Source organism: Hyalella azteca, unplaced genomic scaffold, assembly GCF_000764305.2.
Source record: "Hyalella azteca isolate HAZT.00-mixed unplaced genomic scaffold, Hazt_2.0.2 contig1645, whole genome shotgun sequence".
Taxonomy (NCBI): Eukaryota; Metazoa; Arthropoda; class Malacostraca; order Amphipoda; family Hyalellidae; genus Hyalella; species Hyalella azteca.
In genome coordinates this window covers 8,104-36,102 of record NW_025931949.1, presented here as the reverse complement: position 1 = coordinate 36,102, position 27,999 = coordinate 8,104, and the positions used below count along the sequence as shown (strand labels likewise).

General features: G+C 37.4%; 3 protein-coding genes across 4 annotated transcripts; 2 read left to right on the top strand and 1 right to left on the bottom strand.

Annotated features, from left to right (window-relative positions):
- Window positions 1-8: 8 nt before the first annotated feature.
- Window positions 9-11,102, top strand: LOC108669466. Of its 2 annotated transcripts, none has more exons than XM_018156806.2 (8): window positions 9-534; window positions 1,820-3,178; window positions 3,661-3,939; window positions 4,156-4,502; window positions 4,961-5,093; window positions 5,415-5,453; window positions 8,778-8,894; window positions 9,204-11,102. In XM_018156806.2, the coding sequence occupies exons 2-8, from the start codon at window positions 1,821-1,823 to the stop codon at window positions 9,409-9,411; spliced, it is 2,481 nt and encodes an 826-aa protein (XP_018012295.1). In that variant the 5' UTR covers window positions 9-534; window position 1,820; the 3' UTR covers window positions 9,412-11,102. The 2 variants fall into 2 exon arrangements, with proteins under 2 accessions (XP_018012295.1, XP_018012296.1); XM_018156807.2 differs by having other exon boundaries at window positions 9-813.
- Window positions 11,103-17,128: 6,026 nt separating this feature from the next.
- On the top strand, window positions 17,129-20,345 carry LOC108669447. Its single transcript, XM_047883467.1, has 2 exons — window positions 17,129-17,305; window positions 17,447-20,345. The coding sequence occupies exons 1-2, from the start codon at window positions 17,143-17,145 to the stop codon at window positions 19,204-19,206; spliced, it is 1,923 nt and encodes a 640-aa protein (XP_047739423.1). The 5' UTR covers window positions 17,129-17,142; the 3' UTR covers window positions 19,207-20,345.
- A 163-nt stretch (window positions 20,346-20,508) lies between these two features.
- On the bottom strand, window positions 20,509-27,325 carry LOC108669467. Its single transcript, XM_018156808.2, has 9 exons — window positions 27,113-27,325; window positions 26,617-26,760; window positions 25,608-26,306; window positions 24,399-24,827; window positions 24,014-24,238; window positions 22,981-23,154; window positions 22,413-22,517; window positions 21,419-22,305; window positions 20,509-20,913 (listed from the first exon to the last, which is right to left on the bottom strand). The coding sequence occupies exons 1-9, from the start codon at window positions 27,305-27,307 to the stop codon at window positions 20,754-20,756; spliced, it is 3,018 nt and encodes a 1,005-aa protein (XP_018012297.1). The 5' UTR covers window positions 27,308-27,325; the 3' UTR covers window positions 20,509-20,753.
- Window positions 27,326-27,999: the final 674 nt, after the last annotated feature.

Genomic DNA, 27,999 nt, shown 5'->3' with positions numbered 1-27,999 from the left:
TGTGTGCAACATGCTCTCTATTACTCTTTTCAGCGCCGTTTCCAGTGCATATGTACACAGATGTCCGTTGGCCGCCAGAGTTGCTAGCAAGAACACCTGCACGATCGTCTCCCCCTCACACCTGCTCCTCATTAAAATCTGTGTCTGTCTCTGTGAGATATTCCATCGGACGGCAGCTGCCCCCTCGTGGCAAACACTCGCTTCTTCATACTCCATCCAGCTGGAAATTATCAGTTTAACTTTGGCTCTTGTGTTGAAGTGAAGCCCGTCTTAGTTGGTGACAATTCGAAAAATTTCTGCTTGTCATGCATTTATAAGTGCTGAGGTGGCCGCTGTTGTTTCATTGTTAATGGCGTGGCTCATCATTCGGTGAGCTAGAAAATTTCATGCTAACTTTTCGAGCGTCTGCAAAATTTTGTGCAAGAAAGATGTGGAACCCACTGGATCCCAATCACAACTGATCGCTTCAGCCGACTTTACTCGCATCTGTAGAAAGTGTGTGCCATGTCGGCAAGTGTTGTGATTTAAAAACAGGTGCAGTAAAGAAGTCAAGTGTTTAGGATAATATAATTTGAAACAGATGCTGCTCTTCATCTCACACTTGTACAACTACCCAGCTCAGTATACTCTGTCACACGTGCAAAATTTTCAAAGCTGGCCTATGTGGTCTAGACAAGTTAATGTGTCGGGTCTTTGATGCCTGGACTTTAGCGATCCTTGGTATGGAAGAATCCAAATATAATCTTTGATTTCAAATTGAGAGCCTTCAAAGTTCCCAAAAATTTCACAGTTTATTATTTATACATTTTTTCTGTAAGTAGCAAATATTCATTTATTTGATTTTGTACAGTGATTATATATAGTATAATATTTTATATTATGTTATATTATATTATATGATACTATATTATATTATATCATATTATACTGCATCATTTTATTTTATAATATAATCAATATTATATTTTACACTAGTACACTCAGCTTGTATAGATAAAAAATTCAGCAATAATTGTGAAAGCGGATCAATGAGAGCCTTATTTTAATATACGAGCATATATATTTTTTTTATTATTTATGATGAACTCGAAAGTTCGTTTAGCGAATATTATACGTGCAGCATGTTTGTGCAGCGAATATTAAACTTATCACATAACTGCCAAAAACCATAAGTATAAAATGCAGTGCTTACTGAATTTCTGACACACTGACGAGTGCAGTGATTTATCTGCTTAAATTCTCGACAATTATTGTTTTTAAATTCTTTAGGAGCTTACGTTGTTGACTTTTATTTTCAAATCTTTCTAATATGAAATCTACGCAAAACGATCATATTGTTTATTAAACCACATTTGTTATAGATAGCGAGTGCAAATAATGGCGTATTGCAAAATTCGAGCTGTCATCCCAAAATACGACTAAACTTATTCATTTTATCAGATGCGGTCAATGTTATTTTTGCTCACACGCTCAAAAATTTTGCGGAATATCACTGATGATGGTGAAATAAGTGATTTAGAATTAGTCAACTGATCATCAATTTTACACATAAGAAATTTGTTCAAGCGACCATCGATCTATTTCTATTCCAACGACATGTCACACAAAATGGCGTATGCCAGATGTCGGATAGCCACTATTCAGTTCGTGCGTTACTCATGCTAGCACAAAGGCCCAGTTACTAATTATCAAATCAACATCATTAATCTAACTTACATTTTAGATTTTCTCTATATTTATTCTGATGGGTAATTGCAAAATATTTATAAGATTAATATCATCGTTTTTGCCCCCATTTGCAACTTGTCAATTTTTTCAGCATGCCACGACCTGGGAAAGTCGCAAAGAGCACTTACTCGGCTCCGATCCAAAGGAAAGATCAGGCGAACATTCGAGAAATGACTGAAGCAGTTTTAGATTGCACGACCAGCAAGGCACAAACTCCTGAATCAAAACAGACTGGAACGCTTAAGCAAACAAACACCATAAAAGTTCTCCAAATAAACCCCAAAAGAATCCTTACAGGACCCAGAGCTTCAATACCGAATAAACTTGCAAAAACTTCAACTGATAGCGCGCCATTAAGCATAGAAAATGAATATAAAGTTCAAGTCAAGTCTGATTTGGATCGTTACGATTTGGCTAAGACGAAAGTTATTCCATACAACAAAGAGGAATCGCATCGCACCGATTACGAAAAAGTGGTGAAAATAACTCAGAGTAAATTGCTCATTGAAGATAAAACTGCAAGTGTCATCAAGCGGCCTGTTGGAGTCAGTAAACATTTGGAAGTTTTCGCAAAACGAACAATTTCGAGTGAACCTGATATTTCAGCAACTAGTAATCCTATTAAAGTCATCCGGGCTCCTGGCAATGTAAGCAAAGACGCGACTGCATCCAACGTAACTTGTTTCCAAATTTCTTCTTCAAAAACCCCTGCTATTGACAGAGAAAATAAAATTTACACAACCGTATTATCAGACAATCAGGCCTCTAGTTCTCAAAATTCAACAGAAACCGAAAAGAAACCAGTAGTGAAAACCGAACTACCGACTCCCTCGGAGTCAATCTCCAGTCACCTGCTGCCACAAACATCTTCGACTTCAGTCATTACTCACAACACGGCACTTCAGAACGAGAATTCCGCATCTGATCAAACATATGCACTTCGTTCGTCACCGTCGAATTCCGATTCCGGTGCCAAATCCCCAGTGGCGGATTTCAAAGGGTTCAAAACCTGCAACGTTTTCATGGGAGCTCCTAGTGCCTCGTCAGTAACCTTCAGCAATGTGTCATCTTTCATACAACGAAACGAGGCTCAGGAGTCACCACAAATCGTCCCTGTTGACTACAGTAGTCTAACAGCAAGATCGGAGGCAATAGAAGACAGATTATCAGAGACCAGTGGTTTGGAGAATGCCATGAATTCAAGTTCATCTTCCTTCTCCTCTACGCTAACTTGCAGTCACTTGGGCATAAAAATTGGGGATTATGAAGCTAACGTTTCCATCGGGAACGGCCACAGCGATGGAGGGAGTCTGGCTGACGGCGGAAGCAACATGTCGACTTCCGTTGATGGGTCATCAGCAAAGCTTCCGAGTATCGAATCGGCTTTCAGTCGAGTTGCAGATTCCTTCAGATACCCGAAAGATCCTGCACCTTCGTATGCGACTCTTAAGTAAGAAATTTAAGACTTTAGCAATAGATATTTTTGAAACATTAAACAAGTGCATTTCTATATGAATAATGAACCAATAAAATAATAATATTATGCATGCTCGTACATATTCGTTTATTTTATAAATCGGTTTATTTGCATTGTTTTTTTCCAAAAGGATTACTAGTTCTTCATCGAAATCTTAATTTTACGTACTAGTAATTTTCTTAGCTACTTTTCCTCGAAGCCTTACATGCATTTCAAATCATTATGTTGATACACATTGAGTCATTTGAGTCATTCAAAATTGAGTTAATTTACTTGTTAGCACTTCTTTATTATTTCATAATAAATTTCAATATTATTGAGTCAAATAAGTTGAGTCAAATTTCGACCCTTCAAGCATTGCCCCCAGGAGTTAACGTAGCCGCAATGCAGGGACCCGTTCTCTATACAAACGTGAATAAAATTTGGCTGTCGCATTGATTTATCACAACTTTCAGGCCGCTGGCTCTAGGCACTCCCCAACACTACGTTTCGTACGCGGAAGAAGAATTTCGAGACCGAGACGAAAGCTGCCAAGCTCACATGCGTGCCCTCTCATCGACCACAGATCCGCACTTGCAATCTTACGACACTTCGAACGGCGTGAGCCACAATTCTTTGCTGTATGGCTTCAACGGAACCGACATGAACATCACTGGTGGCTTGACTGTACGAAATGAAAATGAGTTAGCCTACCAAGTTCCGTCGTACCCCACTCATGATGGGTACTATCCCAGGCACGTGTGCATGAGGAAGCTGGATGAGTTACTTCCGTTATGTTTGTTTCATTCATTTGAACATAAATAAATCAGGTAGTTTCAGATTAATTTTTGGTCGATGAAATCTGAGTTGTGTTTCTAAATCTGCGATTTTTTTTGTTACTTAGCTACCATAACCGCTTCTATAAATTATTTAAGTAAATTGACAAATAATTAATACCGTTTCTACTACAGATTCCCAATGGATCTGGGAAGCCAAAACTACTGCAGCAACTACTCCCCTTCCTCCTTCACCCTTGCGGGCGCATATGCAACGGGTGAGTCGCAGGATCCCCACCAGGCCGTCTCCGCCTTCGTGTCCAAGCACAGCTCGAGTTCCGTGGTCACACGCAGAGCATCAGCAGCTTTCCAGGCGTCCCTTCCTTCAGGTGTCTCCAACTCATCGGCCGCTACGACGTCATCCGTTTCTACTTTGTCTTTATCTTCGCCTTGGGGCAAGAAAACAAATCCCAAAGGCGGACTTGGATCTCGAGGAGGAAAAGGAAAAAGTGCAAAGGTCCAAGAAAAACTCTCGCGTGACGGTAAGATTTTGGAATATAGAATTCACATCTTTTTTAACGTAATATTAAAAAACCTTTTTTAACAGACACAGAATGAATACTTTCTTAAATATGACATTGTTAAAATTTAAAAAATAAGAGACCTCATATTTTTGTGCGTTTAAATGGCGAAAGATCATTGAAAGGTTGAAAAGTTGTTTATTGTGAGTGTTAAATAACTGCATCACAGAGCAGATACTGCTTTCTGTGATGCCATTAATCAATTCCACCTCTCGAAAACAACGAATTTGTATTGATGATCCTACATGGAGCTGGAAATTTCGTGCTAAGTAATTGGCTACTGTAAAAATATGTTTCTTACGAAAACACTTGTTTATGATCAATGTCTGAGAAAGTTTTCCCGATCCCTAACTGTTGACAGAAGAGAATAAAATTATATAATGCATGAATGAGATGTTCACAATATACTCTGCCAGCAGAGTACAAGAAGTCAGCCTGCGATCGCGAACGCACGCGAATGCGCGACATGAACTACGCGTTCGACCAGCTGAGAGACCGCTTGCCTGTCTGCCGCCCGCCTGGCAAGAAGCCTTCTAAGATGGACAATATCAGGTAAAATTTGCTTGTGTAACCAAAGAATTGGGTGTATTTAATCAACAGCCTTCAGTTTACACTATCAATTAATAAAATTAGTGTCTGTTACAGCCTCAACGAAACCGACAATTGTTTCAATACGCGAATAAGCATATAGGTTGACAATGCTTTGAATATGTTTGCAGTGTAAATAAAACCTAAATCATCTAATTATTTATATTGTTGTTGAATTGGATCATAGTGACGTTTCTTAATAAATAAATGAATTTATTGATGTAAGTATGTAATTTTCATATTAGGTTGTGATTCTCAAGCTCTAAAACACTTTTTATTTTTCAGCGGAAGAGATAGATTTCCTTCCAAGCTGGAAACTTTGAGGTAAGCCATTCTCCCCATAATTTTAATTTTAGAATACTTTATTGCGTGAAAACATTATGATTTTTCTAATAAGATAGACAATAGCACAAGGAGCGCTATTTTACTATGGTGTACGTATGTTAAGCTCGATTACAGTCGATTTGCCTAGAAGGTTCCAGATGTAGCCAATGAATGAATGCCGTTTAGCATAATGTATACATTTTACGGTTATGCACGCACTTGAAGATGGAACATGCATTTCACGCTGTGTACTCATGAGACGTTGTTCATGGGAAATTTGACGGGTTGATCAATGAAGAGTCGTGACGCAGTCCAGGGCGAGTGTGCACAAGTGTTGAGCACATCTGTGCTGCCTTCCATCGAGCTGAGTAACCTCAGTAAAACAGGGGGAGTGAAGAGGAGAAAACCAACAAAATCGAAATATACTCTCTTTTGTCTCTTAAAAGTAGAGGAATTTTCTTTACAATGATCATCAATCTTTACTGCCGATTTCAGCGTAAAAGTTGTCTAGCTTATGTTCTATCATTCCTTTGCTTTTCGATTATACTTTAGCTTCAGATTCAAATTTGAACAAGTGTTCAACGGCTAGTTTACATTCCATAGTTAGCGTATAGGTACCAAGTGTTGTGTCGAAGATTTTCCTTTGGTTTTACACATGTCGAAAAGTGCAAGACGTAATTGGAAAAATAATTTGATTAAGTTAAAGAATTATTTGTTCCTCTAATGACCCGTGATAATTTCAATTCAAAATTATTCATATGTTTTAAATATTTTCTTAAAAATTCTGTATTATTCTACATCATTAGAAGGGAAATGATTGTAGAGAGTAATGTTTCCTCTGCCGTGTATTGCTGGAGGTATTGTATCATTCACACGCAAGACCGACTTCGCTCCACTCATGCGACCTGCGCTGCTACAGATGGGAATCGCACATTTTTACTTCTAAAATCATAGAAATGGTTTAGAATTAGTCATGATCTGCACGTTCAAATGGTTTTTATAGCTGTCATGATATTGTGTGTCTTCTTCATTGAAGGACACTTTCTGGGAGTATGAGTTGAAGTTTTTTCAGAGGAGTTCATGACTACAAAAATCGTTTCGTTCTAACCTTCGTTAGAAAAGAGCGTTCAGATTTTTCTAACCTATTTCTGTAATTTGTATCTCCCCTCACAAAGTGTCTTCTTCTTAACGGTCTGAATTATCTTCCGCTGAATACTTCCCCAAAAATTACGAGAAGTTACAAATGTCGTTAAAATTGCTTTGGCACATAATTCATTACGCTTCCTAAAAGTGGACAACAGTATCAATAGGACCAATGGAAGAAATTCAATAACAAAGTAGCTTCTAAAAGCTTTTAACTTAGAAATTATTCACTTCCTGATATTTATAGAGTTGATTGTGCTTGACCCCGGCTGCGATGTTGCTACACTGACCGCTAATTGCTAAACATCGAGCAGTTACACTAGTAACTAGGGTAAAAATATTTTTTCAACACCTTTAAATGATTCTGTGCTATTGGATTCCAAAGCTAAGAATATTTTTCAATATATCTTTGACGTGTTCATTATAGAAGTGATTTTTTATTCTGTTAAACGCTGCTTTCATTCAATAATCCTAATTTAAAGAAAAAAAACAAGTTTACGACACAGATATTCTTGTCTTGGACTCATAAACTTGAGCTACCTTTTCATTCTCGACATATTCAAGGCAGGTAATGAACCTAAAATGTCAACAGAGATGCGGCAAAGCAAACCTGAGGTATCGAACTCTCATACTTTGAATCCGTTTAAAAATCTGCAATCAATTCAATCAATTTTTTTCAGAATCTCGGAGGTAAAATAACCTAGAAAAAATGAAAATCCGACGATAAAAAACAATTCTTGAATTGTGTTCTTGGTTCTCAGAAAGCAATTTTTTAACCTCATTCCTTTTTTGGCGCCACAGATGGTGGAGCATTCCTGAATAGATTGTTGTCAAAAAACAGCAGTCGGCAATTTTTTTCCTCGTGTAGGGAACGCTCAAATTTAAATGAAATTCTGACTTATTTTTTATAATAACAAAAAACACTCTTTACCTTCATTTATCATTATTAAAAATTTTTTCTCATTAAATTCCACTATGGGTTCTTTTAATATTTGTCTTGCATCTGTTCAACGCCATTTTTATGTGCCTGAGGTTCGGTCTATTCTCTCATTAGTTACACGACAGTTGAGTCTGACAGTATTACTTTTATGAAAAAATCCTCTCATTAAATTATTTAATTGAACCTTTTTTATGCCTCGAATATTGTCAGTAATCACGATGGAATAGACACCCAACAGACATAACTTATCACCACCTGCCCCAGAGCGCCTCGCACGCGCACGCGTCTTGCAAGCCACGCCTTCCATAAACCAAAAAAAAAAACTCGTCGGCAGCTGCCAAATAATCTGCTGCATACTTCCTTCTAGCACTTAAGTCCCGTGTAGTTAGAGACCTCTACGAGCTAATAACAAGAACCATAGAGTTCAGAAAAAAACTTGTATTGCAGCAATTTTGGAGTGGCGCGTGCAAGACTCAAATAAGCTCCTCCCATGTTTCTATTTATAAATTGGCATCCCCTGTTAAATTTTGATCACTAACTTCTCATTTTGTGATGTATCTAACGCTATGAATTCAAAATTTATCCGATTTTATCGATTACAGACATGAAGTCTCTGAATTCATTTATCTATTTGGTTTGATACTTTTTTGCGACCACTGTTGTATACAAGTTTATACCAGATCTGTACTGCCTAATGTTTTTACTGCTTCCCATACGCTTGAGATTCACTGAAAAAGTATTAAAATGTATATAATTAAGTAGTTACCTGCCGTTTTGCATTTTTGTTCAACATTCTCAATTTTTCTCGTTTGAGAATTTCTAAACGACAACAATTTTAATTGCACATTTTTTACACGACGAACCACGGAAATACTCTTCCGGTATTGGCTTCTTCAACCATTCACGCTCACCGTCGTTAATACTTCCTTTGTTCTTACCAAAGTTAATCGTTTCCAGAAAATTTATATTATTATAGTAATAAAAGAATACCAATTTATTGCAGGGCATTTAATCCTCTGATATTTCAATGATAACATAAATGAATAATTATCTACCCAAGCCATCTTCCCTAAAGTCAATGACAAGCGACAAAGCTCACCATCATACATTTCAGTGTAATGATCATTGGATTAATGTGCAATGTAACTTACATAAACTTCATGGAATCCCTAGGTTAACATTAAGCCAGAAAGTTGATATATAATTAAATAATAATAATTGTTCCTAATTAATAATTCTAGGTTGGCCATTCGTTACATCCGCCATCTAGCGAACACGTTGGCTGTGCCGCAGGGCGCTTGCTACGCTAACTACGACCCCCCTCCCTACAACGTCACTGCGATGCCGCCCCCACTCCGGTACTGACTACCTCAATTTTATACTTTGTTCTAAGTGATGGCCTGCTGTTGTTATTATAAAATCGTTTATTGTCCTGTGAGTCTGCCTTGCACTTCGTCAATTAGAAATAACAAGTAAATAATTCAGTTATTTGTCCCTCCGGCAATCTGTTGTCAAAATAAAATCATTTGTTTCCTGTAAGCCTATCCTGGTTAACCTCTTGGTTAATAAAAAAACAACACGCAAATAATCGGGAATTCAATAGCCTCTTACTAACTTATTTTCCATGAATAAAACAGCTGATATTTGTTTGATAAATTTTTCTCCAGTTACTACGCGAGTTGCTCGTCCAGCAGTCCAGGCCTGTACGGCCACCCTATGACAGGATCCAGCTCGTCTCTGTCACCCCAGATGGATTCTCTGGACTACTCCTCCAGCCATCAGTACGTCCCTCAGGGCATGACGTCTGTCATGGAGTATGGCAGAGACCCTTTTTGGCATGGCGACATTTCTGCCCAGCCTGACTACTCTTTCTAAAATTCCTAGTCGCTAAAAGTCTCATAAAATATTTATTTTTATCACTCAACTATCGCTATGGCATTATATTTTACTCATCAGCTTCAGCGCACGAAAATTTCGCTAAAGCCATCCACTTGTCATCAGCCACACAAAATTAAAGCCCTTCAACTTAAAATTGAAAAGTGAATAGTCGCTCATCGGCCGTTTCCGTACGACGAAAACCTACTTTTTTACTTAAAATTACTTTGATCAGCTGATAGATTATTTTGGAGCTCAGTTTAGCGAAAGCTTGAGACTGGAGGAGAAATCTGAACTTCTTATGTGTAATTTCAACTCTTTCACAATGGTCCGACTGGAAATTTGCATCGCGAAAACATTATCTCAAATTCGAAGTTTGTGAAACTATTGTTTTATTTACTCATTCTGTAATGGAATGACACAAGAAACTATGGCAGTAAGTTACGCTCGTATAAAAATTTAATTACAACCTTGAACATTTTTCGTATTAATTGATTTCTCTTTCCATTACACGGGCTTTAATGCTATACCCTTTAAGTGGTCTTTACAGTATTATTGACTCGATCTAATGGGAGTATCCCATTCTAGTCTATACCTACACTAATTGTATACTCTGAATATAGATTTTGGTAATATTCACTAAGAGACTAGTCATTGTTAACGTAGCAGTTAGTAGATGAAGAGGTAAATTATTGTAGCTTCAAAACATTACACTTATTTACTACTCTTATTTCCATCGATCAAGCAGTCATGAACTACACCTAAAATCCATGTGTATTTCTGGTCATTGCCTTGTAAGTTTAGTAATATGGTCTTTTTTTTTTTGGCTGAACATTTTAATGATTATTAGGAAATATTGATCTGAAATTCTCTACCGATTGAGTATTATTTATGAAAGGACAGTTTTCATTCAAGTGTTCGTAATTTTATCTACACTACCAGCACGTTGCGGCTTCATATAAACTTGATTAAAGTATGATTTTCGATCGAAAATGTGCATTTTAGCTTTGAAATTATTGAAATACTGCTTGCTAGCATCACTAAACTTGTATGCATGAATAGAAGTAACACGCACGGCAATGTATTCTCTTTTGCATGCGTTATGAGAACTGAATTTACTTTCTCACTTGGATACACTGTATACGATTAGTCATAATTAAATTGAATTAACTTACACTAAGCCTCGCACTTTGATTGCTGAAAAGAAATATTTGTATGAAATAATAAAATGCATCCATGACACCAATTTTAGTATATTCGCCCAAATGAAATCTGAATAAACGATACACTAGAACGATACAATAGATCCGATTCCATTCGTGGAAAGATCAAATTTTCTTTAGTGATTTAAATTCCATAAATTAGGTAAGTTTGTTCTTTCAAAACATCGTCCTCGTGTAATTTTCTTCACTGAACGTGTTTTTTGCAACTCATGGATTTAAAGATATACACGATAAAGGTAATAAATGAACATGACAGTTGTTTTTAAGTGAACACATTTACTTGTTTAGCTTCACCTCGCCATTGATTGCTTGGATATGTGTAAAGTTATTCCTACAAAATCCGGTGGTAAAAGAAGTTGAAATTCTATGCGTAGCTACTGTATATCTGCACTATTGGCTGAAGTCGAACAAACATTAACAAAATGTTTTCTAAAAATCTGGTCTTCTTCAGTACATAGCATGTTTTTATGCAATTTTTATTTTCCTTGCTTATAGCGGCGCTCGCATCCAACTGATCTAAGTCATAGCATCGCGTGGCCCAAGTTTGTTTACTCGTCAATGATTTATGTGATAAGAAAATTATATCCATTTAAGAACCTCACATGTGAACAATACATGATGATGTTTCTATTAGCTTTATCTCTGCAGTAGCCAGTAGTGCATCTCTACTTTATATGGTGATTCAAAAGACTTCACGTCAAATAAATTTATTATTAAACTATGTTGCTGAAATTTGGGAGTTTCTTAGCAGCAAAATTTTCACATAAACGAGTAAGTCATTAAAATAATTTTTATATCGAAAAGTGGCTCAGTGGATGCTTATTTCTATTTACAAACTAAATAATCATAATTTTATTAGAGATCACTCATGCTATAATTCAGATTATACCGACGAGATTGTTCAGCGAGTTGTGAAATCTAGCGTCAACATAATTTTTGAAACAAGACCTTCTCTTTCGCACGATGGCTCATCTACGAGTAAATGGCTTCCTCGTGCAGACTTCTTCCCTGCAAGCTGCCGGTTCACCCGGCACGCAAATAAAGTAGATATTTCGCTTCCTACTATTTTTCTCATCAGTAACTGTGGTTCAACTAAAAGTTCTTGGCTGTCATAAAAATAGCGATCGTAAGCAAAAACTTCAAGAAGATTAGTTATGCAATATCTTGGATATTTATTTATGTTTTAGTACAGCTTAAATCAGCACAATACGCCAATAGAAATGTGCTTCTATTGGTGAGTGATTCTCAGCAAATCTATTCTGTCTGTATACATATAATAAATTTACCCTTCAGTCTTTATTTGTTTGACGTAGTGAGATAAGCAGGCGATGCCGATTTCCTAATCGTACTTAAATCTTCAATTAGAATACTTGGCATAATTAAAGAAATATCAGAACTGTAGAAACACGATGGTCTATAAGAAAACTTTCATTCGCGTAACACAGTCGCGGAAAAGTGACGTGTCAAAGGTGATCTTCTCGCCTTCTTCAATATTTTTATTTCAGTAGAAACCAAAGACAGCCTACATGTTACATCAAAGTCGCCCTTGTGCTCATTACATCGACCTCGTGCAATTTCAGCTGCAAATTGCGTTTTAATGCTTATCTTTTGGGTTTTTGTATTGTGTAATGTTGGACGAATTTCATTATTTTTCAACGCATGTTGGAAGGTGATTGTACGTGTATGCGAATTACTTGATCAATTTGCTTGTATTTCGTTTCGTTCGTATGGACAGAAACATGTTGCATATCCTTTATGATGGAACTAAGGTGAGCCAAAGAAGATAAAAATCCTCTCGTGTAAATTTAAATGAGTACACACGTGAATCCCCAGCAAAAACTATTGAATTCTCGTTGGTCTTTCCAAATGTTCCCATTAATTTTCAATCACGTCCCATGAAGAGCAAAAAATTGTGTGATTAGCCGGGAAGTTGTCCAACATTCTCTTCTTTCGCTCAAATAATAGTGAAAATGGGTATGCAAACTTGTCTTCTTTAAAGCTCATGCATAACATAGATTTACTGTGCAAATCGAGGGGTTGAATTTAACTTACTCTAACCTAGGACAGGTTAGGCTTATTTCTCCAGAACTTTTACGGCTCGTGAATTTTCAGAATTTCTATCCGCCTAACTGATATGAAATGAAGGTGTATTCATTTTATTCACCGGTTATTAGGAAATATCCGAGTTAAGATTGTCAAGAAAGAAAGATAGTGGTTTGTAGCTTTTCGAAGTCACTTTTCAGTCGCAGTGCGCAGATTTTATACGTATTCCTACCTAGAGCCATTTATTGTTATTTGAATCTCGATCTTAATTGGAGTTATCTAATTAAGCCTCCATTTTCAGAAATTCTCACTGTATTCTTAACAAAATTGTGCCAAGTATGGACAATCAGGTGATATACCCCATGAGTTATGTCTTGAATTTGTGCGAATATTTTATGGAAGGTGCGTGTTTAAAGTCATGAGACCAAATTCGGGAAAGTAATCACGTAAATGAAAGTACAATTCTGATTACAAGTTTTCCGGTCATGAAAAGGAGTTTTGGAGGCCTTTTTCCGAAATACTTTGCCAACATCGCGTTGAAGGTGTTCAGAACTCAAACTATCGCCAAAAACTGTACAAATTAGGGAGAGGGAGATGGAAAAATCTTAAAAATCTTAACAAGCCACAACAGCACTGCCCGAGTTGTGAAGCGCTGCGTTAGCGTTCAGGTCCAAGCAGTCGTCGAACAAGTGAGGAAACTTCCGATTGGCAGCAATGATTGTTCTCACTCGGTTAACCTTTCCCTTAAATCTGCTCTGTATTCTCAATTGGACAGTACTTCTAGCTACTGCACGCTGGAATTTCGTCGGTTTCTTTGAGATGGTTTTAACAAGTTGTCCCCAACCCGAGGTAAGGTGTTGCATGCGTACCCGGTGCCTGTGCTCGTAGAAGGGCTCTCTGCCTGTGTTCACCTATGTGATTGCACAACAGCAGCTCTGGACAGGCTGTGCCGTCCGAACACGTGCGGGATCATACCCAGCATCACCAGTTCAGACTTTCCCCAGCAGGTCCATTCATAATTTTATGGGATATCACTCCTTATGGGAGCGATTGAGTGACACTCTTTTTTAGCTACGACCAGGTCCACGGTTGAGGCTACACTTCAAAGAGAAGACGAACCACGTGGGAGCTAGTAGGTAGAAAAGGACTGATTCGTCTTGATGAGTTAGTTAGTTTAGTTGCCACATGTTTACTAGCGCTTCAGCTATTTAGCTATCTCGCACCGACAGTGAAGATTAACATCACCAAAGAGGTGGAAGGTCTCAATTATCAAAAGTTTCTTAAGTCAAAAATCATTCATCACCCACAAGGGGCGGAAGGTCTCAATTGTCCAGCCCGCTAAAGCTGGCTGGAAAGAAGCAGCGTTAGCATCTCAAAGAGACGAAGTGACTTGAGGGACAGGTGAAAAGAAACAGAAACGAAGACACTCGAACAAGAGGTCGCTTACACGGGACGTCGGCCGCCCACACGAGAGAAACAGAGAAGGGAAATGCAAGAAATCCTACCAACATAATAACTTAATGTAAGGAATCCTACCTACATGAAAACTTAACCCTACAACTGGGACCCGTCGCAGTCAGACACCGCGAGCTTAGCGGTTGGGGCGCTCAGGAACAATCCCCCAGGAGCTCGTCGTTATGAAGAGGATTGGTTCTTTTACCTCCGTTGGACTGGCTGTCTTGTCGCGTAAGTAAATATTTTACTATAATTTTAGCATTGCTTATTTTAGTTTTGATTCACACCCGTTAGTATACTTAACCCAAGTGCTAATGTGGATTCAGAACTCGAAAAAATGCTGCAGTTCTGAAATCTTCCACTAAATGTTTTAAAGGAAATTACAGAGCGCAAATGGTTTACGGTCAAAAATCAACTTGGCGATCAATACTTTAACATTTCGTTTCATAAAAAAATTATGTGACTAAGATGCATAAACTTCAGACTAAATCCAGTCATCTGAACCACCAAATAAACCATTGCAGGCCCAGTACCATTTTGTTTTACGAACGTTGTTCAGGTTAAAGCTAGTTAGCATGACAGATCCGGAGATCCGCGAGTGACACGCATGCGTCAGCGACGCGAACTTATACCTAAGTAATGGTGTATACCTAAGTAATGGTGTTCATTATCTGATGACTGAGAACTGGATTTTATTTGCAAGAAATTGAACATTGGGCTTAAGTCAAACAAACTTGTGAGGCTCTATTGGACTTGAAGTACTATTTCCTTTTCGTTCTGTTGCCTTTTTCATTCGCAAAATCCGAATTTTTTTATCTAATTCAAATAGCCTCTTGCTTAGAGTTAGTTTATTGCAGATCCTCAAAATAAGATTCGAAACTTGATAATTTTTTATTAAATCAGGATCATTTTGTTTGCATGTGTTGCATATCTTCATAATTTTTACAGTGTTTGTAGCTGAATAAGAGTATATCATAGGGAATTTCTTGAATATTTCATTAGGTTGATATTTTTGTTCTGAACGGAAATAATGTCATTCGATTTTGAAATTAAATTCACCCCTGCGGCGAGATAAAACGTTTACATAAAATTTATGTATTCAAATTTATCTATTCTTCTCATGTCACAACTTATTAATTTCACGGCTCGTTTTTTTGTCACTTAAATTAAGAATTTATTTGTACCCATCCATTCACAATGACTGTACAGGTGTTGAAGTTATGATAAACCAAATTCTATCAAAACCTCTTGAGTTCGACTTGGTCAACTGCATGAAGAGAAGTCAATTTTTACTTTTTAGCGCATTTTCTCATTTATGTAAAAATGCACTATTGTGCTCGCCATGTCCGTCTGTCTGTCTGTCCGTCCGTGACCTCAAGTTTTCGTCGACGAGAAAATGCGCTCTCTGTCACTCACTGCAGTGGGTACTGAGTTATATTTTTTTAACATTGTAGCTCGTTATATTAGTTACTATCGTCAATGTTCCCCATTGTTATTGATAATTTATATTTTATATGATACTCTTTGTAGCAGTAATTATTGATCAAAGGTGCATCCATTTACTTAAACACGAATTTAAATCAAGTTTCAGCACATTTTATATACGAAGCGTCACACATTTTTTAAATGTAACCGCAAGGTGAATAAAAAATCTTATGATTTTATGTTCATTCTAGGAATCAATGACATAACAAATTGCTGCAAAAATAAATAATTACACATAGAAATTCGACTACTTTAATCCAATTTCAAATCTTCCTAATAAATTTACCGCAGCAAGCATTGACGTAAACAAATGTTTCTTTGGGGTATTACTTGGAATTTCAAACGTGTGATAAGCTTCCGTCTTTAGCTTAGATATACGAACGGTTTCCTTTCAATTTTCTCCGGTGACGGACGTGTGCCGCCATAATTATGAAAATTGTGGTTAATCAGGAAGACCCATTCTAAAAAACTTTACCGTTGTTATGGATTTTGATTAGTAGCATTATTTACGAGTTTAAACATTGTTAAGTGTTCAAATCTGAGCTGGTTTTAGAATGAAGGCGATAGGTTAAGTAAGAGATGAACTCTGATAAGAGATAAATTACAGATGGGTGAACTCTAATGGTTATTTCACTTGGTTTTCGGTTACAAATTAATTATCTTAGACAATTTCTGTATTATTTGGAGAAACGTTGACATTCATTCAGTGCATTTCATGCGAACCCATCCATTGAATGTTGTATTAGTTGTCCGCTGAATGATGTAGATAAAAGCGAGATGAAGTCGTTTACATGCAATTTTGTTGGCAAATGTAATGTAATATTATTTTTAAGAATGTCCCTATGTGTCATCACCTTAGTCGATATCAGCACTAGGCCAATAGAAAAGAGATTGTTTGCTCGTAACACGCGTGGTCAACGTAGCGCACTTTGCCCCGATTCGTTGGATCGTTTGGTGGTCACGGACTTAAGTTCAGCTGTAATATATAATTATTGAAGTTATAAAGCTAATGTATCCAAAATGTATATATTGAGGGTATAGTAGGAACAAAATGTATGTCAGTTTTAATGTGAGGTTGGCGGGCTGATGAATTGGGGCCACGTTCACAATTGACCAACATGAGTGCACATGCCAACCAATACAATTAAGGCCTCAACGATTGCCATTACGAATGCAAGAAGCAATCAAGCATGTGATTAATTTCACTGATAAATATCACTCGTCTCATCGGCGCCAAAAATCTTGTACCAATCAAAAATGATTACCTCTAGTGAAGCATATTTTTAGCTGAAAAGTTTCATTTATTCAAGTCAGGAGAATTTTGAAACGATTGCCAACAGTATCACGAATAAAAAAAAATAGCTTGATCACTTGATCTGTTAAGAGTTGAGGTCTGTAGAGAAATTTTACGAATGGAAGAAACTATTTCCAATAGTGTCTTCCATTCCTGAAGTATTAAATCTCAATAAATATTTTAAAGCTTTCATGTCATTCAAACACGCAGGGCGCCCGTGAAAACCGTGCGATGAGCCGTGAAATGTTGCCAGACTCGTCGAACTCTTGTGAATTTTACGTCTCAATATTGGAAGCTACCTCGAGCAGTCCTCCACTGGTTTTCTTGGTCAAGCATAACCAAGAATTTCCGTCATCATCGATTTATACTTCAAATTCATCATTGGAAAATTTTGGTAAGCATTGAATGAAAATTAAATTTTTGCTTCACCTTAACTTGATTCTCTTATTTGCACATAAAATGCGATAATAAATCTTTTTCGTCGCCTGGAGTCTAAAATCTATACAAGACAAGTTCCCTTATTTTCTTCACGCAGATGGCTTTTCCCTCAACAAAAGAAATGAAGCAGCTTCAGACGAAAAAACTAATCCTGCAGGTACAACTCAATCTCAGAGTAATGTTACGATTCACTCTTCGAATTCCGGTGTCCAAAACCCTTTTTCCAATAATCTAAATACAGAAATGCATGCAAATAGTATTTCATCCAAAAATTTTGTGATTCCAAAACCTTGTCTGAAAGGCAACAATGGATATTATCAGTTAAATTCAAAATCAAGCTCCGTCTGTGATGCTAAAGACACGCCGACAGCAACAAAAACGTCGCAGCGGCTTATTTCTCTGCCCAGGACAAATGGGATACATTTTAAGATTGCACAAACGAGTTCTTCTACTACAAACTCTCTTCCTATGACAAAAATGGCTGCTTCAGCCTTCCAAAATTATTTACCAGTCCAACAAAATGGGCAGGCGCTCGACTCTTCTGGAAATTTTACGGAAACAACTCGGAGTTCAACCGATGCTGAAGATGTCAATATAACGAAATTATTTATTGAAAATACAAGTCCTATTCACGGCGAAGAGTTGACCACAGTTACTAGAATTAGCAATCTAAAACCGAAAAACTCCTACTTGAAAGCGAAAGAAATTAAATGCTTGTCAAAAAAATTTCTAAACGATGATCGTAAAAAGGCTTCTGTTGTCCATCGAGATCATTATTTTCATTCAAGTGGGAGATTCCAAACTAATTTCATCAGTGCCTCGTGTGACGCTTCAAAAACGCAGAAAAAAACGAGGCCGGGGCTTCACTGTTGCCATTTCTGTCCCTTCAAAGCAATTAATGAGTCTATTATGAGACAACACAGCTTCTTGCATTCTGTTGATCATCCTACCAGAGAACCGGAACCTAGAGAACGAGCAAATTCCTTACCCAAATCACATGCTGCTGTTCTAAAATCGGCGAGTCCTCCTCCTTCCAATAAAGTTCTATCAAAGTTGACAGGGCGTGAAAATTTTTCGAGTATTTCCCAAAGCACACAAATGAAGGCACCTAATTTGAAGCGAAAATTTATCGAGCAGAACATTGGGGTGTTAATGAATCCTGAAGCACCTCTGTCTTCAATCGCAGGAAACCAAATGAAGATGAAGACATCTGAAGAGCCATCGGCGCATCGCAGTGCGACTGCGATGATTGGAAGAGCCGTGTCTTTAGCTCGCTCATCTTCTAGTCGTTTAGCAGCTGTACTAAATGAAGAAAGCAAACAATTCATAACATACAAGCAAGCATATTTAAATTCTCACGCCGACCACCCTGTATCCTTTTCTACCAGTCGTTCGCACAAGAAAGCCTCTGAACCAGAAGAAAGCACACGGTTGATGAATGATCCAACTGCAGATTGCTCTTCAATAACTGGAAAAATTCCTGGAAATCGAGCATTTAACAGCGAAATAACTCCAATTACTAAATTTAGAACCAAGATCAATAATAGAGTTCTGAAGAAATCTACAAATACTGGAAAAATTTACGAGCACATCCAAGCCCAACAAACAGAACAACAGGTCCGTCATACCTCTGGAGAAGATAAGCAAGCTCCTTCAATTATAGATTCCATCCCCGACCTCACGTCTGATCTTCAGGAGTCGATACATAGAAAAGAGTCTGTTTTTCCTTCTCGGATACCATACAAAAAGTATGCAAAGCCCTTCACATGTTCTCTTTGTACGTTTTCAGCAACAAAGAACAAAGAAATCTGTTATCACTCGACACATGACCAAACACAAGGTCAAAGTCACTCGTAGAAAGCGAGCTGCTAACAAAATCGTCTGAGTTGTGAATTTGAATAACATTATCTTGTTGTCTTGAAATTACTTTTGTTTGTTTGATCATTGCAGCTTTTTGACGCTTTGTGTTCGTTGGTTTACCTCATTTCTTTTGATCATGCACGCTTCGACGCCAGATAAAAGTATTATTCTTATAAAGTAGGCATTATAATCATAGGTGCTGCATCACGTTTCCATTCATTCTTCGGAGGATCCAATCGAAAGTATTTCTAATGCAAGACATTTATATTGTATATCCAGATAATGCTGTATCTAATATTTACATGTATACGCGTAGTACAGCATGGCAGATTTCTGGCTCATGTCCGCTTGTATTTTATATTACTGTCAAAATACAAAAAGGAAACTTCTTCAGATCGATTAAAAAATTAGTACCTTATAGTATTTCCTTGAGTTTACAACGGCAGCTATGTTGTCCCTGAATTTGATGAATTCAAATATATTAAACTTGTTTATATATGGATTCTGCAAACCAAATTTTCATTTACGTACATGAAATTGTTTTGTTATAACTAATAATTTGATAAGTCAGGCATGGCAACGCATGAAATGGAACACGGAAATAACCCTTAAATCAGGCATCGGTTTATTTATTTATTTCGGATTCATATTAATCTCAATTTAAGCCCAGTTGTGTGGCAGGAATATCAATGAATTTTATTTCAATTGATAATTTTTTCTTTTATCAAGTTTTTTACTTAAATGAGAGTAGTTAATACAATAGTGTCCTATTCTAGGGCACTACCAATATATAATATTCGACAGGATTTCACAATTAATGGAGTTTGAAGTAACTCACTTTTATTGTGAGTACTAATCCACTCAATCATTTTTTTATCATTAAATCACTGGAATTAATGCTAGACAATTAAAATTGGCATATATTGTTTGTTTGGATTAATAAGTCTACGGACATGCTCCTGAATTTAATAAGCTCAACGCTGAAATTTGGCTTTTGACACGATGCGCCAGAATTCGGGGCTCCACAAGAAGTTAATAAATCATAAAGTAATTCTTCTGATAATCAATAAAAGTCCTTACAATACAAAGTTCTCATAAATAAATAGCGAGTCCTCCTAAATAAATAAGCTGGAGATGCGACAACTTCTTTTCTGAATTCCTCGGCGAACTAATCCATGTTTATACTAATAATAATAAAAATAATAATAATAATAATAGCGGTTTCGGCGTTTAGTAGGCCGTAGGCCTGTCGCCGATTCTTAACATCGCAGAACATTCACAGCATTTTGCGGTCTCGAACTCGCAACTCACTGCTACAATCCTGGCACTCTGAACTGTAACCACTTTTCAACCCTGCCCTTATTGTTTGGCTCAAAGTTAACCCAAAAATCATTCGTATTGTACGATATACGTTTGCTGCAAGATGGACTTTATTTGGATCATTAAAGATTGAATTTTAATTCATCGCTGGATTCTCTCACTCCTCTAAATAATACTAAATTTCGAAAATGGCATCGTATACAAAATATAAGATCAGCTCCACTTCAAATAGAAGGTAGTCGGGAGTAGTGTGTGGTGAAGGAGTCGCGGTGCTCGTGTGCTACGTGCATGTCAAGCTCTGTCGAGATTGGACTCTCGTCCTCAATCGCTGCTCTGAACATACGACGCAACCGCAACGAAAAAGGCTCGCTGCTCCCGTTGTTCCTGTACAAATAAGAATATTTTTAAATGTGACGAGACAATTGCAACTTGAACATATTGTATTACTCCCAACCTAAATGTCATACGTTAGCCTTCTTATGCACGCACGACAACGTTATAACTTTTATAGTTTTGACAGCAGAAATGACAATTATCATAGCGTCAACAGCCCTGCGGCGCAAAAATATGTTCGGCAGGAACAAGATTAAATTTGAGGTACTTCTACCTATGACAGAATAATGAAAAGGCTGTATGCATTAATGCGCCGTATAAAAATGCAATTGCACATTTTGGAGAAGGTGATGTCACGAATGACGGTTTCGAAACAAACGGTTCACACACAAAGTATCATTTTGACTACTGTATTTAACAATTTGGAGGCTGCGAGCAATTAAACAAAACGATAAATTGACATTCCTGTTTATAGTCGCCGCATTACGACTGGAGCTTAAAAAATCATTCAGTAAAAATTACTTAGATGTTGCATAGAACAGCGTTTTGTCTTCACCTGACGACGACGGCCAAAGAAATTGCAATGAGAACCACCACCAATGCCAGGAAGATGGACGCTCCAGCGGTTGCCCATTTGATCCACGGCTGGACCTCCGGAACTCCTGGAGAATCTGGCGACAGTTGAGCGTCGGTGACTGAAGCTTTGACGGCTTCAGATACAACTTTGTGAGGACCTTCTGTACTTCTCGGGGTCGAAACGCTCAAAGGAGTAGTCAAGATTGGTGTAGGTTGCTGAGAGTCTGTTTTAGCAGGTTCAGAAGTCTTAGATTCTTCTCGGTTGATCTTGAGTTGGACATGTTTTTCGAGAATTAGAGGAGCTCCAAACAGTGTGACGTTTATTAGATCCAATGATCCAGAAGACAGATCAATGGAATCTATATACCCCTTTTCAATAATGACGTTTTTTAGAGAAAGTCGACCACCAACCCCGAAAGTTATGGCTTTGACATCTAGATCCTTGATAGTTACATTCTCAAATATTAAATCTCCATCAACGTAGATTCCCGGATATGATACTCTATCAATTTTTGTATTGATTATCGACCCAAATTTTAAGACTTGAATGGACGTGACGGATCCAATCGACGAATCGTTCATTGTCAGCGATCGATAACAGATTAGCATATCAACGGAAGAAATGTTTGCATTCAAGACTTCCGTAGTCATAGGAGATGCTGTCAGAGAGTGCACTATTGATCGATTAATAACTAATTGATCTAGTGGAAAAATCGCTTCAATTTCTCCCACCATGCTGTCCAGTGTCTGGATCGTAACGGGTTCATTAACAATGTTCGCGACGCTAGAGTTGGAAATTTTGAGCTGATAGTGACAGTGATGAGCGACGTAATCCATCGTGGCATTTCTCACGTTATCCAGGTCTATCTGAAAACAGTAAAAATAAGTCAGTTCTCATATATCTATTCACTGCGAATGAGTTTTAAATTTACATCAACTTATTTGTTCAGGCTTTTCTACACGAAATTACTCACCGTATAGGTGCAGATGCTCGCAAGTCTGAGAAACTTGGCGCCTATGATGTACACTGAAGTCGGGAAAGGCTTTGGTTTAAGGTCGACCGCAACCTCCACTTCTTCCTGCACCCTCACAATATCAATTACATTTTATGCATCAGTATACCCTTTAATTTATCAATCATATATTTTTCGAACTTAATATAGTTACCACTCTACTTTAACTGCCGAAAGAACTGACATCACTGTTCTGTCACCATATCAGTAGTTTTTTTTTAACTTAGACGTTTAATTTCATTAACTTGTAAACTGAACTTTGATTTTCCCTTCTTTCGCTAATTCTTAATAAGGGCTGCGTGTAGAGGAAATAGAATGAAATATTTCATTTCAGCAAATTTAAATTTAGCAATTCATTTCAGAAGACATTATTTTTAAGTGTTTATCATGGAGCAAATCAAATGGAAAGAAGGCAAGCGGATGACGCTCATCAACACAGAATTGAATTCTGATTCGTTAGTAAGTGCGTTGCACGATACAAACGTATAAATTTAATGCAGGCCTCGCTAAACGATATCGCGGGGTTTACCTCAACATCTGTGTAGTTGCAGATTAAGGGTTGATCGAAACGAAATGCCGGTGAAAACATAAATCGCTTTTGTTCACAGTGCAGCTTATTCTTGCCAACCAGCAGCACGTTTTCTTTCTGGAGCGGCTGTCTGATAGTGATGAAGTGTTCTATATCATCACTCTGCCAATTCACCTGCAAATTTAAATTATAACTTTAGGTTGATATATGTCATTAAAGCCTTTAACGTGATTTTTCGTATTGCATGTTGTTTTCAGCGTAGCTCCTCGGTCAAATTCAGTCTCAAGACATGCTCGTATATGTTGAATGAGCGAATTTATTTTTATTTGAGCTGATACTTGGTACATCTCACGAGACTTGATTGCTTTCTATTATCACAGTTTCGCAAAATTGATAGAAATTTGTGCATTCAACTGATTTTGATAAATTTCGGAGTCGTCATAAGTTTAAAAAACTATTTTGAGAATTTTATTGATAAAACTTCGTAATTTGTTTTTAACGTTGTAATGCCTAAAATATCGTCATTCTAATTACTGAGGTAGCTCTAATCTGGAATGAGCTAAGTCGTTCTTGAAAAATTCATTCACACTTGATAATGTATATATATATATTATCAAGTATAGGAATGTGTATTATGCATATCGAAACCGTTGGAAGTCTAGTAGCTATCTCAAACTATCGTTAGTCCTGAAAAGATTCGGTCAAATGACACGATTTTAGATCTTCTGTGAACAAGTCACGAAAAGGAAAAGAATCGGCGGCAGGCCACATCAGGCCTACACTGCAGCGCCGAGATCAATATATTATGTTATGTTATATTATGTTATGTTATGTTATGTTATGTTATGTTATGTTATGTTATGTTATGTTATGTTATGTTATGTTATGTTATGTTATGTTACGTTATACATAAAAATAGTATAATAAACACATTCGCATACTGTTATACATAACACGCATTGCATGATAACCATAGGAAGGGATATTCCATAGAAAATGAAACTCAACTTCACGTTTTTCACGAAGTACCAACCTGTTTCCTGTCGACGACTGAAACGAAATGCCAGACTTTCTTGGGCCAAACATTAACGAGCTCCAGACTGCCTCCTTCAGCCACGTAGATTGGCAAATACTCATAGTCCTCGAAAGTAACATTACTTAAACTTAGGTTCCCGGAGACGGTGATGCTATGGATGCTCAGTTGTTTGAATATGCAGTTGAAGATCTTCGCGTCGCCCAGAATGTGGAGAGTTGAGATCTGGATTAGAATGAAAAATAAATATGAACGATGATAGGAGTGGCTTCAAATCATGAACCATTGCGAAATATTTCCATGTATATTATATTCATGAATTGTGATTGCTGAATACACTATAATTGAATGAAGTGACATTAAAATTCACCGATTGTAAACATACGTTGCCAAAGACCGTAAAATTCGCAAGGAGAGAGCCATCTATGTTTGCATTTAATATGCTGATCTCCGAATTGCTGAATTCCGCCTCCTCAGAAACGTTCAGTCGCCTGACTTGCAATGCCGAGTTTTGCGACGTCACTCTTTCTATCGTGCCCGCGTGTATTTGCGTGAGTTTTGAGTCGAGAGCCGTTAGTTGCCGTAGATTTCCAGCTTGAACTATTCCGAACGTTGAATTATAGCTTGTCAGAGAACCACCAGCATCAAATGAACTTTCGTTTTTCAATAATTCTTTTGTCAGTTCAGTGTAAATGGCGTGTGAATTGTAAACGATGACGTCCAAGGCACTTGCTCCAACGATGTGCAATTCCATTGAATTACTGATATTGTATTGCTTGACGGTCATTTGATCGGTCGGAGTCAGAGTCACCGTCTGAAAGAAGCGCAAGTTGTGAATAAAAATTACAATTGAACGTATAGGAATAAATGAACATCCTTTATGATCTAGATCAGAGATGCCATTGTCAAGACGAGAAGCTTCTTCACAGTCATTTTAAGCGTGAATGTTTTCTAACTTAACACTTTGGCCGCGATTGCTGATTTGGCCCGTATGCCGTACGGGCGATAGGTTCAAACTTGTATATCTTCAGTTACCCGGCAGATAGCAAGGAGAAAAGTTGTGTGCAGCTCTGCAGGGGTATGTTCTGTCATTGTGTCACGTAAAATTTGTGGCCGCATTTGGTGCACATCGCTCAGGGTTGAATTGAAAGAGTAATAAGATTTTAGAAAAATATGTATTTTTCATATGAATGTACCACATGTGTACACATCGCGATTCTGAGAAGTACAGCGTGTACATATATGGCGCACATCGCGGCCAACGTGTTAATAGTTTCAGAAAATAGAATTTTTTAATTGAAATGAATGATTCGTTTCAAAATAAACTCGTACCAGCTGTAACTTCCAATTTCACATTAAATTAATTTAAGAATTCGATTTCAGTTTACTCTCAAGATTTAAAATTTCAAAACAAAGAGCAACTACCAATAGTTAAAAACTGTACAAGTTTGGAAACAACAAATGTTACCAATGGAAACAATGTATTTGGAAGTCAACAAATGTTACCGCGTAAATAAACGTCATAAATTATTGCTCTAAATTATTTTCATCGCTTCCTTTATTGACTTTTTATTCACGCCAACGAACAACTTACCTCATTTGTATAATTGAAGTCACACGACAAACCCTCGCTCTCTCCCCGGCAATGTTCATCGGAATCGAGCGATTTTACTTCAGCAGAAAGTTCCTCCCAAGCAAAGTTAACGACATCGGCATCCTCCTCGAATGGTTTCCCGTTCACCTCAAAATTTTTATGTTCAAAATACCGCATATTATAAATCTGCACGCAAGGCTTCTGGCATTTTTCAATCGTCACGTTTTTCATTATGACTCTGACGTCCTGGCCTAGGATAATTCCATCTTTTTTGACATCCTGAAGTATGGTGTTTTCGATTTTGATCACTCCGCTGTTAAGCCAAATGCCATTGTAATCGACTTCATTGAAGATGGTTTGGTTGATGATCATTTCACGCCCATTAAAAACGAATCCATTTTGAGCTATTTTACCAATGTGCGATTCACCGATTGTTAAATTGTCGTTGCTTTCGATTCGGAATATTGTGCTGATGTTGGATAAGGCAATCATTCCTCTGTACCCTCGCCAGTCTAAATGTTCAATAACTGAAAGGTTTGAGGACATTGCCATAAAGTCTCGAAGGTTTGCCAGGTTTATCGTGTCGACTGATGAGTTTATCAAACTGACGTCGTGGATTCCCGACTTCAGAGTCGAGACGTGGGAATCAATGACGCGAAGCCAAGTTCGACAATTTCTTTCCTTTGCGGTTTCTGCTGACTGTAAAATTCACTGATTTAGTGAGATGTTTCGTTAAATTTTCGTTTATTCCTGATTACATTAAGCTGTAATAATAAATTTTAAAACCACTACACTCTAAGATAATGTTGTCTAGTCAAGAAAAGTACAAGAATCGACGACAGGCGTATCCTAGCCTATTCTTCAATGCCGAAGATACTATACTACTACTATACTAATGTTAGAAACGCTACATGTACTGTTACATTTTACGCGACTGCTTGGAGTCAAATTGTAATTCTTTTGATCGATTCAAAAGCTCAGAACGAACAAAAAAGTTCTTTTTTCTTACCTTGTGCCAAATAGTTGTGAAGTCTTGTACCTCGTAAGCCTTGATCCACGGCACACATACAGGATTCATGACAACCATGTCAGCTTTTGTAACGGAAATCTCGAGCGCATCGGGCAATTGCAAGCCAGAATCAATCATTAGGATCTGAAAAATTGTTTATAACTTTCATCGGGGCATGGATACGTTTATTATCCTCTAACAAAAGGAGCGTTTATTCGATTCTCCGACAGAAATATCAATAATTTATTAATTTTCCGACTGAAATATCAATTAATAATAATAAAGTATATCGTAGAAATATTTGAACTTATCTCTTAGAAACTTGTCTGCTCATCATCCCAGACCATTCTGATTCTTATTCCACAACTGCATTCTCCCGGTTCCAAACATTGGAAGTTACTGAACATCATGCGCTTTAACCGCAGCATATGAGTCATACCATTGCATTCCATTTAACCAGTACATGCATTGAGGCATTTATTACAGTAGTTCTCACCCCGCTGAATCCAGTCATATTGCAGACAGGTCCGAACATGCGTCTGAAGTTGCAGTAAGGGTTCGATGTTTCTACTTTGAGAATCGGAACTCCGAGCGCTGGTTGCTGAAAAAGGCCAGTTTCATCATATTCTCCACTAACGGCAAGTCCCAATGCAGTGAAAGTTGCAATGAATATGAATATTAACTGCTTCATGATTTCCGCTCAAATAAACCCTGTCAGGGAGAGACACGAGCTTAAAGTGTTGGTTTTATTTTTTTAAATTTCAGAATCAATTATTTCATTAAAGAAACATTGCTTACAGTTACGCTTTCAAAATATTGTTTGTTGTACTCAAAATTACATTAGTCTAAAGTAAACTTGATCAAAAATGTCGCCAGATTAGTTACAAAATAAAAAGTTTTCACCAATTACTGTTAGATAACAAATTCGTGAAATTATTCATATCCTCAACTCTTCGTTTATGCGCACTAATAACTTGCAAAAATACTTCAATAATCCTCCGAAGTGGACAGCAGTTTTTTCTGCATCATGTAGCTACATAACCATCAAATTCATCCGCAACAACTCGGCAATCCGAATACAATGACCGTTGGCCATCGCGCCAACAAAGCGTTATATACGATGAATGCACTGCATGCGTGGCACATTGATAACAGACCTCGTCCTTCGACGGAGTACTTTGATTACATTTTTCTTTCTACTTGGTCTCTAGCCTTCATTACCTATAATATAATTAAAACACATTGATGACATTTACAATTTGTTCGGAATTTGCATCGTCTTAGTCCAAATTTCCATGAATGTGTAGCTTCCTATTCGAACAATAGATGAGATGCTCAGTAAACAGTTGTAACAGCAAGACTAATCACAGCTACTCAACAAAT